Source organism: Ischnura elegans, chromosome 2 (genome assembly GCF_921293095.1).
Source record: "Ischnura elegans chromosome 2, ioIscEleg1.1, whole genome shotgun sequence".
NCBI lineage: Eukaryota > Metazoa > Arthropoda > Insecta > Odonata > Coenagrionidae > Ischnura > Ischnura elegans.
The window spans coordinates 78420133-78437758 of record NC_060247.1 but is presented as its reverse complement, the minus strand read 5'-3'; the positions used below and the strand labels follow the sequence as shown (position 1 = coordinate 78437758).

At 38.4% G+C, this 17626-nt stretch overlaps 1 protein-coding gene across 1 annotated transcript in view; it reads right to left on the bottom strand.

Moving 5' to 3' along the window:
• The window catches only part of LOC124153186, a 63069-nt gene that overhangs the window by 31441 nt on the left and 14002 nt on the right, over positions 1-17626 (bottom strand). Inside the window, exons 4-9 of the mRNA XM_046526287.1 lie at positions 17097-17293; positions 11498-11711; positions 9921-10142; positions 8609-8860; positions 6101-6286; positions 3686-3818 (exon numbers count right to left, since the gene is read on the bottom strand). Coding sequence (XP_046382243.1) covers positions 3686-3818; positions 6101-6286; positions 8609-8860; positions 9921-10142; positions 11498-11711; positions 17097-17293 — 1204 coding nt within the window. The remainder of the gene's footprint in view (positions 1-3685; positions 3819-6100; positions 6287-8608; positions 8861-9920; positions 10143-11497; positions 11712-17096; positions 17294-17626) is intronic.

The window sequence follows — 17626 nt, the reverse complement described above, 5'->3', positions numbered from 1 at the left end:
TTGTTGGAAGATATACACAAAATCTTGCTAAGGGATACGAGTGAGTCTCTGTTCTATGCTGACACTGAGTGGAAAATGAAATGCGCTACCAAATATCTAGTTGATCTCGTTTGTTTTCTATGCCTAATTTCTGTACCTAACTCTGATTAGAAAAAAGAAATCACTTGTAACCCATGGCTTCTCACCCACTCATATTACATCTATCGGATTTCGCCTTCAGTGGTAATTACATATCCCATCATTATCACTTCATATTTGTCAATAAAATTTGACCTTCGGAGAGAATTTGACCTTCGGAGTCCATTCCTTTCACTCCTTGCTTTACTTGGTTTGGTTCTCCAGCCGCTGCTACTGACCCAAGCGTCAGTATGTGCTCCTGTTAATGTTCGTAATTTGGGGTAGCGGCATAATAAGATATTGCGCACAAAGTATGGGAAAACGCAGAAAAACCCTTAGATTTTCCTGATAAACGTACTTGATGTTGTGGGAACGGTAATTGCTATGAATTGATACCCCCTCTACGTGATATCAATCGATTTAAGATCATAGGAATTCAAACGTGAAGGAAGACTTATTTATTGAGGATCCTGCTCTTCAGGAACAGAGAAAATCAAAGGTCCTCGGTTCATTTTTGCATCAAGGTCAAAGGATCAACTTTCAATTTTAAGAGGGCATGTTGAAAAAGCTGAGGAAAGAATCAAAAATTGACCACCGTTGCGGTGAGGTGGTTCTTGGTTCCTTTATCACGACAATGTGGCAGGCCACTAGCCGCTTGACCTTGTCAATTTGTGGGTTCCGTACCAGATTTTTCAACATCTTGTCACCTGCTTTTCCATCTCAAAGTTCCAATACTTCCTTTTCTAAAACTATCTTTATTTTCTTTTCTGAATCTATCATTGGATAACGAACATAAGGTTTACCATCTTTTCAATTTATCCAAAAATTACGGGGAGGGTCACCCCTCCTCTTAATCCGCCACTGTGATATCGATGTTGAATAGAAAGATCCCTCCGACTGCAGTAACAGCACATTATGCCATCACCTCTTTACATGATATGGAGAGTTTGGAAATTGTGAGTGATCTTTTAAATTACTATGGCTATAATTATGGCTGAATTAATAGATCTTTCCAGTCGTTCATCGAGAACATCATCAACCTACGAAACCGTTGGGTGGGGCAAGAGCACAAGATTCACGTGTAATACCCCAGCCAGCAGCGATTTTTTACACCGCGAGCAGTGCAATGCAGCTCTTTAACGAGGCCGATCGATATGTTTTGAGAATGTGGACAACAAAATCGGGAACTGGGTTACGACATGCCACGGTGGAGGCCCTAAAAATGTATATGTGGGCATTTAGCTGGGATGCCCGTTAGGGCGGATCGAAAAATCGATTTTTTTCAAATCCATCAGGCCCGATGAAAAAAAATTGTGGGACCGATCAAAAATAAGGCCTGAAAATTTTGAGACCTCTACGCGAACCCCTGACCCTCGCTCAAATGCATTTAAGGGGGGGAGGGTCAAAATTCGAAAAATAAAATATTTTATGGTCATTCCCTATAGATTTATCGAGTTACTGCTCTTCTAGGGCAAAATTTTCGTGCATTTTGACGTATCTGCCACCGTTTAGCCACAAAATGCTTAATTTGAGTCCGCGCCCGCGAAGAACATATTCCAACGCCCACGCACCGTCGCGGATACAAGAGCAGCAAGCCGATCCCGTCCCCGACCCCTCGCTTCTCCCCCTCCTACGCCTCGAATGCAGTAAAATTCATCCCGCGTGTGCTGCTAGGAGGGCGTTCATCTTTGATAATATAAATCAGAAGATGGTAGAAGGTAAAATACGATGCGTAGTGAGACGACTCGTCCCTTATTTGGCGCCTCGTCGGCGTTAAACAAATCGATGTTACCAACTTTTAGAGAAGTGATGAAATATTTTTAGATCTGCGAATGCAGGAAAGGAGGCTACGGTCTATGAAGACGCTTCTCGAGTGGCAATGACGGTGTGGGAACTTAAGATATGCACTTCTATTCCGGTATTGTCCGACAGCTGTGACTAAATGGATTTTGGGTGAAGGCCGCTCGCGTCCCGTCCCCGCTCGCCTCTCCCACGCCCCAAATGCACCAAAATTCACACCAAGTGCGTCTTTCTTCGTTAGTCTTACTAATATTTGATGTTTCACCATCGTCCGGTGAGGAACAATCACGAAAGAATTACTCAATTATCCGCTTCCCAGTCTGCATTTCTTATGTCAGAGTCATTCCTCGTCTTTCGCTGCTGTCAACAAAGTTTTGGTAAATTCTTTCACTAATCTCTCGTCGGCATGTATAGTAAAAGGAATATTTAAATTCAAATGTGAACGTTCATCAATAGATTTTTAATTTCCACAGCGCTAAGCTCAGATACAGCCGAAGGAACCGGAGTCTCTCTCCAATACATCATCAGCGGGTAGTCCTTTACGTCGATATTAAAATCCAGCAATAAAAAAAATCACGGATTGGTCGCCAAACGCATCCTTGCAGCAACGCAAATTGGGTCCCTTGATTACCCTCCCAATGTTTACGTCGCAAATCCAAGTCAACGTAGTGCTATTAGCAAATAGACCACTGTAAGGGATGAAATACGATTTGATTCTTTCCCGGCGAATGATGTGGGTAAACTCTTTTTGGGGTTCAACAAAATTTATCCCTTGGGATGAGCCCCGAGTCGGAGCTTGAAATGTTGGCCATTATGGAAAAATTAACCCGGTTGGAATCCCGAGAAGAGTTTACCAACACTGCAAGGGATGTTGGAATTATGCTTACAGCAAAGGGATGATGCCTCCTTTTTGGGCGGTATTCGCTTGGTACCATCATAATCAAATCCTTTTTAATTTTGTGTATCTACTTTTCATAAAGGGTCGGTTCACTACTTTATATAAAGGGTGTTTCAGGAGGAATCTGAAATACGTCAGGAGTTGATATGGGAGAAAATTTTAAGCATTTTGGTCCATAAACGTGAGCTCGTAACTCTCAAGATACTGAGCTATGGCAACGTTAACATTTTTTTGGATGCTTGTTGCAGTTACCATGGAAACGATTTTTCTTGGGTAACCAGCCTTATCGGCATTATATTCTAATACTCTGGATTTTTAAGGAAATTATGTAGCTAAGGTTAGACGAATATATGGGACTAAAATTGTCCCAAACAACTTATCTAAAAAGGAGTGAGATTGCGCTATCGTATTCTTGATACTAGCCCAAAGCTCTCGTTTAATGAAGCTCAAAGATTGATCGCACTCTTGTTAGAATCCTATTTTATTATCTGCTGATTGTTTAACCTAAATCTTGAGTGAAATTAATTTTCTCCATCTTATCGTATTTGTTTCTGTTTCTACGCCAACGCAAATAGGCTTCTAACTGCACAAAAACCTCGCATCTCATTTGTTCTTATTGTTAATATCAAGACTTACTGTCGTCTACTTTTAATATCTCCGGTTGACGCAGTCCAAAATTCCTGCTGTGTCATTTCTGCTGTAAAGCAGTGGCTAGTGGCAAAAAGTCATTCGAACCATGAATGAATTAGAATTCAATATACGGCCGTTATTTTTCGCTCCTCATAATCTCTGTCATACGTCCTTAAAAATCACTTACACTTGTAAAGTCAACTAAGAGATTTCCAACGGTGGCACGATGAGTGAACTCACCAGGTGTGGTATGATTTGATGAAATCACAACCATTATGTGGTTGTAGGGTGTAGAAGTTCATTATAGTGAAGCATGGTATTTGGTATGGTGTTTTAAGGCCCCTGGCACTGCATCCTTCGGGCTTGATCTTATCTGAAACAAACACTTAAAACGGCACTCGTGGTCAAAAAACTTTACCTAAGAGTTTGTGTTCAGAGGAGTCGAATTCTGGCGTTATTTATGTTGTGAAAGGTTAGGGTAAGCAGTGGCTTCACGTTCAAGGTCACTTATGCCGTATGAAATTGACATAAATTTGTATGACTTATTGATTTCATCAAAGGTTAAAATTAAGTTGAAGACGCTGTAAGCCTTTACTCTTATCTATATTCTGAGTGGAATGTAAAATCCTTAGTCATTCCTCACTAGTCGTGAATAAATAACTTATTGATGGTTGTTTTGAGGCACGTATTGCTCTTTTTCTCCTTCGCATGCGAACGTAGTATCTTAACTTCGATAGCTTTCTTATTCGAAATGCAAATTTCTTTTTTTGTATTTATGCTCAGGATCGAACTTGAGTCGATCTAAGTATGATCGAACTGGGGACACATTTTTGCTTTTCATGTCCTCTGTTCTTTGATGATTATCTGGTGATTTATTCTTTGGAAAAAATAAATAAGGGATGTAATAATAGAATATTTTTGGAATTATTTTTTATTAGAGTTATAAAAACATTCATGGTTTAGGAAAAATACACAATAACATAATAATGAAGGAAGTTTGCAGGCACATCAATGATTACGACAAAAAACTTGTATTTCATTAGATCAATGCAAAAGTGTTCCCATTAAATAGTACAACAAATTATTGAGTCATAGAAAGGTAAATGGAATTATGCACCAACATATGATTACATATATATGTAGTACATAAAATAAATCCAGAAATGTTACATTAATAAAGAAAATACTAACTTTAGGGAAAATACATGTACTTTTGTTATCCCAGGAAATTTAATAATAATGATACATAATTTTTAATGCTTTATCTAACATGTAGATTAGTTTACCTATTCGGATATGGTTCTGCATTAAGGATCCCTTTACGTGCTATTAATTAGAATTAACAACCTTTTTTCTCCGTTCTTGTCATTGCATTTCAATGTAATGATGAAATGATACCTATTCCACGAATTGTAGAAAAATTATATCGCACACACCCGCTGTACGAAACCTAGTAGCTCATGAGATTCGTAAATTTTTAATATAAATTTAGTATTTACGAATTAATTTTCAGTTCCATCAGATGTGCGTTTTAACGGAATAGTTTTTTTTACACTCAATTATTTATTTGTTCTTCTTGAGTGTAAACTAATATACAATGCACTGAACAAAGTAGTGGAAACGGATTTATATAAAATGGATATATGGTAAATTGAACATGTGCCTTAACAGAGGAGGGTCCAATTTTCGACTTGAAAACGGAATGACCACAATAGGGTGGTTTCCTATTATTTTTTATTGTTTAAATCGAAAGGTTATTACCCCCTGAGTACGTATTTCGCGCTTTTAGATTTTTAAATGACGATATCTATTAGGTTCCTGTGACGTCACCTGGAGTGGCATCGCATGGGCTACAATCCGGCGTTTTTCAAATTTTGTTAAAATTGACCATTATTATTCGTTCAAACTGGGATTTCTAGAACCAAATAATTTGTATGTTATGAATAAACTAACGATAGGTAAAGGATCGCAATCAATGCCTTTTGTTTTCTTTGATGAAGGAAACTACCCTATTGTTTCTGATGTTTCCGGTTTTATTTTGAGTAGTAGACGATGTCATGTGGTAGAGGGAAAATGAATCAGAGAATGTATGGCCAACTGAATGTCCGCATAGAAATGCCAAATGCATCTCTGTCGTATGTTGTCTTGAAATACTATTTTTTGGAGATTTTGCTTTGCGCTTCAAAAAAAAATTCCTTTCGGAAGTGGAGTCGCACATTATTTTGCTAATTATTGAGTTGGGTGGTATGATTAAGAATTTGGCAATACTCGTACAACTCTAATAATAGAGAATTAGTGAGACTTGATAGTAAATCAAATGTTCTAAGTTATAGATTGCAATTTTATCTAAATGTAACCAACATATGAAACATACAAACATCTAATGAACGAGATTTTTTTCAAAATTATCACAATATTCTTGAACAATGGAGGAAAAATATAAAAAAAATGTTTCGATATTTGCATTTTGTTCCGAAATCATATTTTTATCCTACTTCTTCGATTCTTGTTTCTCCTTTCACCTCTTGGGGATTTCGAGAAATATACCTACTCTTGTAATATCCACCTCGCTCCTTCATTCGGCAAGCAGTAGCACTGGAATCTCGTCGAAAATGTTTTTCTCCTCATTTTTGGCGCAAACATTATTTATTGGTCACAGCACGGTAGATGTTTCCCTCTTGTGCACTGTCAGTAAAAGACCTCTGTCTGGGGACACCACGAAGGACTTTATGTCGAGTGGAAGCTCCTTCATTTCTTTCAACTTATCTGGAACTGAGAAACGCACCTTGGAGAGGATATTGACCAGTCCGGCTTTTATCATCATGTGCGCAAATCTCATTCCTGGAAAGCATGAAAATCGGTGTTAAACGAATGCAGTCAATAGGTACTAACTCACTCATATCTGCAGTACTGAGGTAGGTAAAATAGGTCAGGGTGGGGCTCAACCTGAATTATGTCATGTGCATGAAAATTTCACACACTCAGGGTAAGGAGGCCAGCGCGTTTGACCGTATCTCCATGAACCATGAGGTTTGCTGTTTCGGAATCTTGTTGGAAATTTGTTAAGGGAAAACTAGGATTTAAACCTGATACCTATTTTTGAGTAGCCGAACTGTCCACTCAGTAATCAATCGTATCTCTTCCGTGCTTACAGTATCCATATAGTCATCAACTTTAAATCGTCTGGTATAATCGAGTGGACCCTTGTTAAGTAGTCCTTATATCTCAAATATTAGGACCACTTAGGTAAAATTTTGTATTTCGCGTATTGGTGGTGATTAAAATGTGCCTATGCATTGTACCCTGAAAGTTTCAAGACGATAGCATAATTTAATCCAAACTAAAAGCTTGAACGTGGTGGAAGGGCTGCATATTAGCAATGAGACAAGCCACGTAGTGTTATCAATGCCATTAAGATTGCATAAGTTTTGAACAAGTGTAATTCCAGGATATCAGAATGATCAATCGGTAGAAAGTTACAGGTTACGTTTACTTCCATTTAGCCTGGTCAAATTAGTCCAAACATTAAGGGTACCCTTAAATAAATTCCCAACAAGCTGAAAATTTACAGGAACGTTAGAAATGGCGCTCTCATGGAATCCTGAAAAGTCTTCATCGATCCCGTGTGTGCAAAAATTTTATTCAAGGTCCTTTTTTCATTGCCATTAGTTATATCAGTTCATGCAACTTCTGTGGTTGCTGATCCTAGTTGGTAAACAAAACTCTTGAGACGCTCTGGTATAACATAACTAAAATGATTCTACTCTTACCTATTAATACTCTTGGTGAAACACTTTTTTTGGGGTATGCGTAAATTCATCCCGTGCGCGATATACAGAAATCATTGTTTCCATTGTTTACTGCTATGTATGTTTACCATCATCAGACCTGTTATTTTCTTTTGCCTAAAAATCCAGCCATGTGACTATGAATTCCCAGTTCTAAGTTTCCCACTTCACTGGGTACTATACTTCCCGAGGTGGCCTGCTAATAATCAGTATATTTCAAATGACATCTCTATCACAAATAATGACTACCAAAAAAAACATTAACAGCCTCTTAGTTCAATGGAGTGTACAATATTTTTAGTAAATCTATCTTTAGCCAAAGCAAACAGACTGGATTGTTTACTCACGAGTGAATATGCCACGTATAATTGTCCGTATGAAGAACACGGTATGCCTCAAAACCACAAAACTACATCGTTTGGCCTTGAGACTTGTCATTGCGAATACCAATCTAATTGGAAATTAAACCCGTTTGTATTCAATTGGCACATTTGTCGGAATAATAGGGATTCGCGGTAGTAATATATCTCCTTGGAACATCCCATTCTTAATTTATCGTGATGAAATGGGATTTCAAACGACATAAACATTACTGACGGTCGTCACTGGGGACAGCATGCCAAAACACTGTAATTTCAGCTTTTTTTTTGATGTGTTTTTCTAAATTGACGATAAATCACGTGGAAAACGAAATTAGATTGCAAGAGTAAGAATTTGCATTTATTTTTATTTCCAATGATGTATGTCTCAACTTCATGTGTCCATTATCACTAATTTAAATATGCAAAAGGAAAAAGGCCTGCAGTCACTAAAAACGTACTTTACACATATTTCTTATGGAAATGACTCAGGGCCCATTCCAGGCCCTCATGGGCCCTGGAGAAGAATGAAAAATAGTTTACAACATATTCTCAGTCCCACTGAACACACGCACCAAATTTTACTGGAATTGGTCCAGCCGTTACGGAGGATTTTGGAAAAAAAGCGTGACATGAGAATTTCATATGTTAGATTTCCGGATCTACAATTTTGATCTGAGCAATTTTTATCGTAAAATTAAACGTTTGGCAAAACCATTACCATTGAGTACCCATTTTGTGACCTTTGACCTTGAATAAAAGATTTGCGCACACGGTATTAATCGGGTAATAATTAATAAAACGGGTCTTTTCAGGATTTAATTAGAGTGGTATCCTTGACGTTTTTTCAAATTTTCAGCTTCTTGGGGATTTATACAAGGGTCAATGTCTATTTTGACCGGGATAATTGGTCATAATCAGCGTGATAATATTGATGCAAAAGTTGGCTGTATCTTGAGTCTAAGATGTTTGGTGATAGTGATAGGACTGACTAGAATTCGTCCCTGGTTTCTCACCTATGCATATTCTTGGTCCCTCTCCAAACGGAATGTAAGTGCAGCTCGGGCGGTTATCCTTGGTATCCTCGCCGAATCGCTCAGGATCGAATCGGTATGGGTCGTGATAGTACTTGGAGTCGTAGTGTATACCAATTACAGGAACTAGTACACTCATCCCCTTGGGGATGACGAGGTTGTACTCTGGGTTGCGGTACTCCTCCGTACAGTACCTATCCAAAACAGCGAGGGCTGGGTATTTCCTCAGCGTCTCTGCGATAGAAAGAAAACTGTTAACCTTGAAGACCCCTAGACGATGTGATGAAAAATTAAAGAAAAATTATCATAAAAGGGATCACGAACTTTACTAAATTTAAGTGATATACTGTGCGTGCAAACATTTAGCTTGGAATGAACTACGTAGATAAAAGACTTTCCTGAGAAAAGGTGCGTGTTATGGGATGCAGAAAATGTCTATGCTTCACCAATTAATTCTTGCATGAACTATCGGTGTATTTCCCTCCAGCATTCTTAAAGCTGTTGTGGGTTCGAGCGAACAATTTATTATTAGATCAAATGGCGATTCGGGAAAGTAATATTATTTTGACGACAGAAAAGGTTTTGGTACAGTCTATGAAATAATTAACGTGTGTAAATAGCATATGACTTCAAATTAAGGTGTCGGTATATACGAGTATCTACGGTAAATGGTGAATCAAATATTGGGATGCTACCCCCCGCATAACGATTCTCCCCCCTTCCTTTATTAATTTCATAAATTGACGTCAGTAGAAGTACTCATGAATAAGAACATCGAAAGTGATACAGAATGTTAATGTATGGTTTGATTGAGAAAGAGGTGTTTCGGAGCCAAAGGAAGAGTCTTTGTCCTTTTTTACTGTGTTTTTGTCTGTCACCACGGATCACTCATCTTTATTGCTGGAGAAGTTATGTTAACGTACTTATGATGTAAAACTTGAATTCATAGCTTAGTTTTCATTTTATAATTTATTTGAGACTATTTTTTACATGAAAAAGTATTATTTTAAGGGTTTTGCTTATGCAATTCACAGAACTATGGATTAATCTAAGATTTAAACAACAAAATATTCTTGAAAAACTCTGGCGCAAATTCTCCTATTTTTTTACACATTCTTAGTATGATCATACAAATAGTAATGTCTATTTACTTGTTAAATCATAGCTCATGATGATTCATTTTTTAATCTTCAAATTTGAGTTATTTCACGCGAATATCTGCCGCTTTATTACTTCGCACATTAGCATGTAGCCTTCATCCAAACTTGATATTTTTTTAAATTTCAACTCTCACCGTTGACCACCTTGTCCAAATACGCCATGCTTCGGAGTGCATCGTAATCGATCTCTCTGTTGTTCTTCTTCAGCGTCTCGTCTATTTCATTGATGAGCTTCTCCTGGCAATCGGGATTACGTGCAAGTTCCAGCAGAGCAAAACTCAGTGCTGTGGACGAAGTCTCGTATCCGGCGGTGATGAAAGCCAAAGCGTGGGCTACAAGTGAATCTCCGCCGAAGTCTGCAAACAAAACAAATTATACCATCGCAAATTCCTTTTTTTTCTAAAGCTCAATAGTTATTTCAGTTATGGGGTATGGATTTTGTAGGCGATGATGAGCTTGACGTTTAAGACTAAAAAACGTATTTTTGAATGAGTTTAGTAGCATTTGGAATAACTCTTTTGTAAATATATTTTGAAAAAGCGACGTCATTATTTTAAATGACATCGAATATTTAAATATTATCTCCATTTTTATAATATTGGGTTATAGACATAATTATTTTCAATAGTATTAAGATTTCATGCATTTTTTCTCTCCACGCTTGGAACCTTAAGTTGTTGAATTTAGTGTTGACAGGGTAGGTACTCAAGATCTTATTTTTCATCAGGAAATAATTCTTGCAAGGCATTCCATCATTCATCACAATACCCTATTGTGTCAATGCGGTGTAACGAGCAACATATGAAGTGATGGTTTAGAAAAAGGAAGGATAAAGTGAACTATAAATAAAAGAATATAAATTTAAAATACGTCCAAATATTAGTGCAATTTGAAATATCGATCGTAACAATGATTATGCGTCAAGAGAAAATTGATGTTGTGAGTTTCGCCTTTAATTTACGATCATTATGTTTACGATCATTATGTTTACGATCATTACGATCATTATCAGTACGTGACAGATGTTTAATTATTACTTAAATAACGATTTTGAAGTTGATAAATGGTAGTAGGTAATGTCAGAAATGCCTATGTCTTAGGAAGGAGTGTTTGTGGGAGGATTTTGTGTCAGTCCACAGAGATAAAAAACACAAAAAATAAAAGGTGCAGAGCTAAACTGACGTTCAGGTTGATAGTCGATGGTTATTTTTTCTGAAATTATTCCAATACGTTGTGAGGAGTAAGAATTCACATTTGCTTTGAGGGTGGATAAAAGTCGCTACACCAAATGTGGGCATCATCAAAGTCTCTCACCCGGTATAGAGCCCGTGAAGAGTTCATCACCAGAATTTCCTTTTCCCCGTAAATGCACCCGATTTTTGTTTTTACAACTATTTCATTAACTATTTGTAATAAAGGGGAGTGGATTTTTTATGTCACCTGACCGATTTTACCACAACAAGCATTACATAACATTGTTTTTCAAAGAACGAATCGAGTTACAAGTGTGATCACTAATACTGGGACGAGCTTCTTAATAGGATTCCAACTTATATTTTTTATTTTAATAATAAATATATGAATTTGGAAGTATATATTTCGTAATGGCATAAAGTCATTTCCCACCTCTTAAATAGCATTCAAGATTAAATATATTGTTTCGGGTTAGGTTAAAAACCCCATTTTGCTGTCTGGTTTGGTTTCAACTCACGCTGGAATATTTTCATCTTGCCCTCTTCTTGCGCGACGGCAGTTTTCTTGTCATCTCTGGTTTCGTAAACTTTTCCTTTGTTCTTCAGTTGAATCAGCATGTCTACATAGTCACCCCTGTGAATTTTTTTCTCCTCTCGCTCCTTGATTACACTCCAAACTATGTGGCTGAAGAAATCTCCAACATCTTTCGTAATAAACACCGATCCGGCAATCTGAAATGATATTTATACATTCCCTACATTATAATACCGTATCGTAATCATACCTTAAAATACATGCGTCAATGCGTCTTAGCCATTGAAAAGACGATATTTCGAAAGTATCGCTCTCCAGTTCTCTTTGGATTCACGAAGCTAGCTGTTAAACAGGCGAAATCATAGTGCGAATAATTATTATCCTTGTATAGAGCCCGAAAAAACATAATTAAGTTAATTATTGTGAAAACCTTCGTTTAAATTGAGTCCAAAATACACACTTTTTTGTGCAAAGCCGATCGACGTGATAATTATAAGAAATAATTTATGGAGGCAGTTGTTGCGGTGAATTCCAGGATAAGCAATTATTTATGAAGTAAATTATCAATGAAATTAAATATTGTATGACTAGAGTTTCATGTGACATACACAGTGGAAGTTTGCAACACTACTTTTCATGTCTATAAATAAATAACTTTCAGTTTTTTTGGTGAAATTTCACATATTCACTACAAAATACACTAACTAGCTGCGAGTTACCCCTTTAGTGCTGCAATGTAATAGTTACTTCCAGGTGCTAGCATAAAAAAAGACTCAATGAGATCAAAGGCCGCTATGTTATGCTCCGATATATTGTAAGTTTCACCACCTGCTGACCCATAATCAATTGTTTCATGTAATGATTATGAAATAAAACGCAAGAAGCTGCTAGGAGAATACCACTGCATGAGCAGGACATTAGGTTAAATTTGTCGGAAAAAGTCAAATTTGAGAGTTGATTTAAAATTTGAAGCTCGATTCTTATCACAGCTTGAATTAGGTGCAGTAAAATAACGTTGGACTAAATTAAACAAAAGGTAAAAAATGATTGTTGAAACGCTAAACGGATTATTAGGTAATAGTTAAGTAGCGTTGTGGTAAATTCAAGTGAATTTATAACAATTCCTAGGACTCTTTAGTTGATTAAATTGACTCTTTAATTATGTTAAATTTGTTAAAATGTTCAAAGTTGAATGTTGATTTAAAATTTGAAGCTCGATTCTTACTACAGCTTGGATTAGGTGCTGTAAAACTGAGTTAGACAAAATTAAACGAAATGTAAAAAATGGTTGTCGAAATGCCAAACGGATTACAGCCTTACTTGGGTATTAGTTAATTAGAGTTGCGTTGAATTCAGGTTAATTTATAACAATTCTTAGGAGTCTTGGATTAAAATTTTCTCTCTGAATCATTAGTTAAGCTCAGCCTAAATTTGAGATGCTTCCCAGAAGCTAGAAAATATTGATATTGAGGTGTAAATTCGTATTTTGTGAAGTCACACATTTTCAGATAATCTACGATGTGAAATATATGTATTTGTTGGATCTTTATGGGTGGTGCATGCATTTATCACCATAGATAATTATAATTGTGTATTCGACATGCACACATTCGTTTTTATTCATAGTCTAATCCGATGATAATGAGAAAAAATCATTAGTGTTTCGACAAGGCGATGCAATGATATAAAATCAATGTCCGAAGCTTTCTGGAGGTGGAAGTCTGTTATAATGTCTAAAACAGAATTATCTTGGTTACTTCCACAAGATTTTATTTAGAGACGACCGTTTTATGCAGTTACTTCATCCTCATCTTAAAAAAACCAAATACGCAAATTAGTGCCAATTTACCCATTTCATAGATAATGTTGCAATATTATTATATTTTTCAGGTGCTAACATCAAACAATAATCGATAAATATGCATGATGCCTTCTCGACACTAACCATAAAAAAGTGTGAAAGTGCATGAATGGCCGAAATGTTCCAATGTTTGGAATGTTCCAATAGCCGAAAATTTATAATTTACACAACTTTTATTGACATCTCATCCTTTGGTGAGGCCTTTCCCCTGGGCTACAACCTTGTCGTGGTGGAAAGGCTTGCGCGTTCCTATGACCCCTAGAGCTGCGCTGGCGGGATTAATTCGCAATTATTCCCGTTAGGGCCACCCATGCCAGATAGGTCGAAGGGTAGGAGCCAGACGAAAGGTAGTCCACGTGATGGTATCACGTAAAAAACACTGTTGGAATAGAAGTGGGAAACCCTACCAACTATCTCTTCCCTGAAAACATGGAGTTTGATCAAACTAGCCTCGAATGGAATCGCGGGACCCAGCCCTTGGCGTAGGGCGGTTGTCGTAGGTGGCAACGAGGTCGGCAAGGTCCTCGGGGCCCTTATCATACGAAATCCTTGCAGAGACATAACATCTTTTTCATCAGCGGCAGCATCCAAGGAGCAGGACAAAAAGACCAAGAAAAAGGCATCGAGGAATGTAGGGACGTGGAATGTGAGGACAATGATGAGGGCGGGTAAACTAGAAAATATAAAAAGGGAATATAGATATCTTGGGTCTATCCGAAGTTAGGTGGAAAGACAGTGGGGACTACTGGAGTGACGGGTACAGGGTTATGTATAGTGGTGGGGAGGAAATTCAACGAGGGGTAGCTTTAGTATTAAACGGGAAGATGGGTAAACGTGTGGTAGGTATAGAGCAGGTAAGCGATAGAATTCTTGTGGTAGAAATTGAGGCACGACTCGGTGCCGCACGACCCACCAACCTTGTGGTGGTACAAGTTTAAATGCCTACAAGAAATCATAGGGAAGTAGAGGTAGATGAGGTGTATGAACACCTCGAAGAAATAATTAGAGAAATACTGGGTAAGGAAAATCTGGTAGTAATGGAGGACTGGAACGCTTCAGTCGGGGGAGGGAGGGTAGGAAACGAAGTAGGAGAATCTGGATTAGGAATTCGGAACGACAGGGGAGAGAAAGCAGCAGAACTATGCAGGAGAAACAAGTTATTCATTACAAACACTTAGTTTAATCATCACAAAGGCCGAAGGTACTCGTGGAAAAGTCCAAGAGATATTGGGAGATATCAGATAGACTACATCATGGTAAGGCAGAGGTTTAGGAATAGTGTGAAAAACTCGCGCAGCTTCCCAGCAGCGGATGCGGATTCAGACCACGATTTAGTGCTTATGAAATGCAACGTCAGATTCAAAAGACTTACTAAAGTTAGGAAGGCGAAGAAATGGAACGTAGAAGCCCTGAAGGGGAGTATTAGGAGACAATATCAGGAACTAGTGGACATTAGTACACGGGAGATTGAAAGTACTAAGACTATTGAGGAAAGATGGGATAATATTAAAACGGGAATAGTCAAAACGGCGGAGTAGTCAATTGGTTACGTTGACAGTAGAAGGATAAAGAAGAAATGGAGGAGAGGAGGAAGTGGAAGAACTTGGACACAGAACAGGGCAAAAGAATGTATGGACTAATTAAAAATCGACTACAGCGTGAAACAAAGACAGCTAGGTAGGCTTGGTGGAAAAGTCAGTGTGAGGAAATGGAAAAGTTTCAGAAGGAAGGAGGTGTTAGGCGCGTTATATGCCAAAGTTAAGTCGCTATCGGGCGGCAAAAGAGGGCACACCATGCCTAAAATTAAGGCTTAAGATGGAAGGATGCTAACCGAGCGAGAAGAGGTACAGAGTAGATCGAAGGAATACGTGGAGGATCTCTATGAAGGGAGGAACAGACCAGAGAGATTGACTTTAGAGGAAGAAGGTGAAGTGGAGGAGGATAATCTTGGGCCGGGGATATTGGATTCGGAAATAGAGAAAGCGCTTCGTGATATGATGGCCAGGAAAGCAGTAGGCGTGAACAATATCCCGTGTGAGCTGCTGAAGAATCTAGGGAGGGATAGTAAGAAAAGGTTTTTCGATCTAGTTCGCAAGATTTATGAGGAGGGGTGTTGGCTGGAAGATTTCGTGAGGACGGTTCAAATTCCGCAACGGAAAAAGAAGAAAGCTGTTGAATGCGGGGACTATCGGACTATTAGCCTAACATCTCACGCGGCGAAAGTGGTACTGAGGATATTGAACGGACGAATGGAGGCGAGGGCAAACGAGTATTTGGGCGAAGATCAGTTTGGTTTCAGAAAAGGGAAGTCAACTCGTGATGCAATAGCAATAATGAGGTCCCTCGTGGAGAGGAGGCTAGAATATGACCAGGACGTATATGCGTGTTTCGTGGATTTTGAAAAAGCGTTTGATAGGGTGAACTGGGTGAAGTTAATGGATATTCTCAAGAGAATGGGTGTAGATTGGAGGGATAGACGACTGATTCGTAATCTGTATATGGCCCAGATTGCGCAAGTGAGGATAGCGGACGGAGAATCTGGGTGGGCAAGCATTGGCCGAGGTGTGAGGCAAGGCTGTCCTCTATCGCCGCTACTCTTTAACGTGTACGCTGAGGAGACGGTAAGAGAAGCGTGGGATGAGTTAGAAGCAGGAGTAAATGTGGGAGGAGTGATGTTCAAATCAGTGAGATTCGCGGATGATTAGGCGTTGATTAACCAATCAGCGAGGGGGCTTGAGGCTTTAATGGATGCGTTATACGACCGTTGCGATGAATATGGGATGAGAATTAATCACAAGAAGACCAGGGTTATGCGGTTTTGTAAAGCCTCACAAGCGAGGAATGTTAGTCTTAAGATAAAGGTGGGTGGTGAAAAACTTGAGCAGGTTGAGCAGTTCAACTATTTAGGCAGTATGTTAGAGGAAAACGGATACAGTAGCAAGGACATCAGGAAGAGAATAGCATCCGCAAAGGAGGCGTTCATGAACAGGAAGGAGCTTCTGAGAGGATTGTTATGTAAGAATTTAATATTAAAAGAAAAGGTTAGTGAAGAGTCTGATCTGTAGTGTAGCGCTTTACGGTGCAGAAACGTGGACAGTTAGGAAGGAGGACGAGAGAAGACTCGAGGCATTCGGGATGTGGGTGTGGCGAAGAATGGGGAAGGTAGGAACGACGAAGTGCTGGACATGGTGGGTGAGCAGAGGCAGCTTTTAGATGAGATACGGAGGAGACAGAATGTACGGATGGAGCGAGTACTTAGCGGGGATGCGATGTTGAAAACATTGTTAGAGGGAAGAATGTTAGGTAAACGAGGGAGGGGAAGGAAAAGAATAGGATTTTTTGATAGAATGAAAGGTAGTAGGTATTATAGTGCACTGAAGAGGGAAGTGCATGATGTAAGGGGAGGCTCCCAGTATTCTTCTTAAGCACCCCATGGAAACCTACCTTAATCGATAGAATACTTTAATATGTAATAACTTAGGACAGGAAGGCGTAATGCCGAAACCGGTTGTTTTTAAAAGAAATGTTGAGGAAACGACTAAGTTAATTAGAACTTTTACTGGCATCATGACAACATTTCTCCGCATGAAAGGATTGAACTTTGGTTTTATAGCATTGTATCGCCTGTTGAAATTTTTATGTTTTTCTTTTATTAAAATGGCATATGGTTGTGAATAGACACGAATGTGAGCAATTCTTTGCCTATGTATAATTTTCTCACCCTCACGAGGGATGAAAATTGTAAAATAATCATTGTGTCCAGAGCGTGCCGGAACGTCCCCTTGAAAATTTTGAGTGTCATGTTGAAGAATTTATTGCCAGGGTCCTCCAGTGCGTTGGCTTCGATGCCGAAGGCGCAGGAAGCAATCACGTCTGTGGTGTACCGAGCAGCATGGAACTTAGCGTCTATCTTTGGATCTATTGGACGAAAATAATACTTATTAGAATTTCTTATGACACTAGAGCCATAAAGTATGAGTTACCTTCTGAGGAAAATGAGTAATTTCAATTTTTGATTGGAAAATATTCTAAGATTATTTGATTAATCACACATTCCGTGTTCAAAGGCAATGTAATGATCTTGCGATCGAATTGTTTTCCGAGAATATTTCTGTTGAAATAACATAATTTTAACATATTATGATACATACACTTAAGCCGTCGTCACTGCTTCTCCTCTGATACTACACTTGCAACTCCCTCCGGTACGTAAGATTTTCAGTGAAAAGACCTTTTAATTCCCAATTTTTT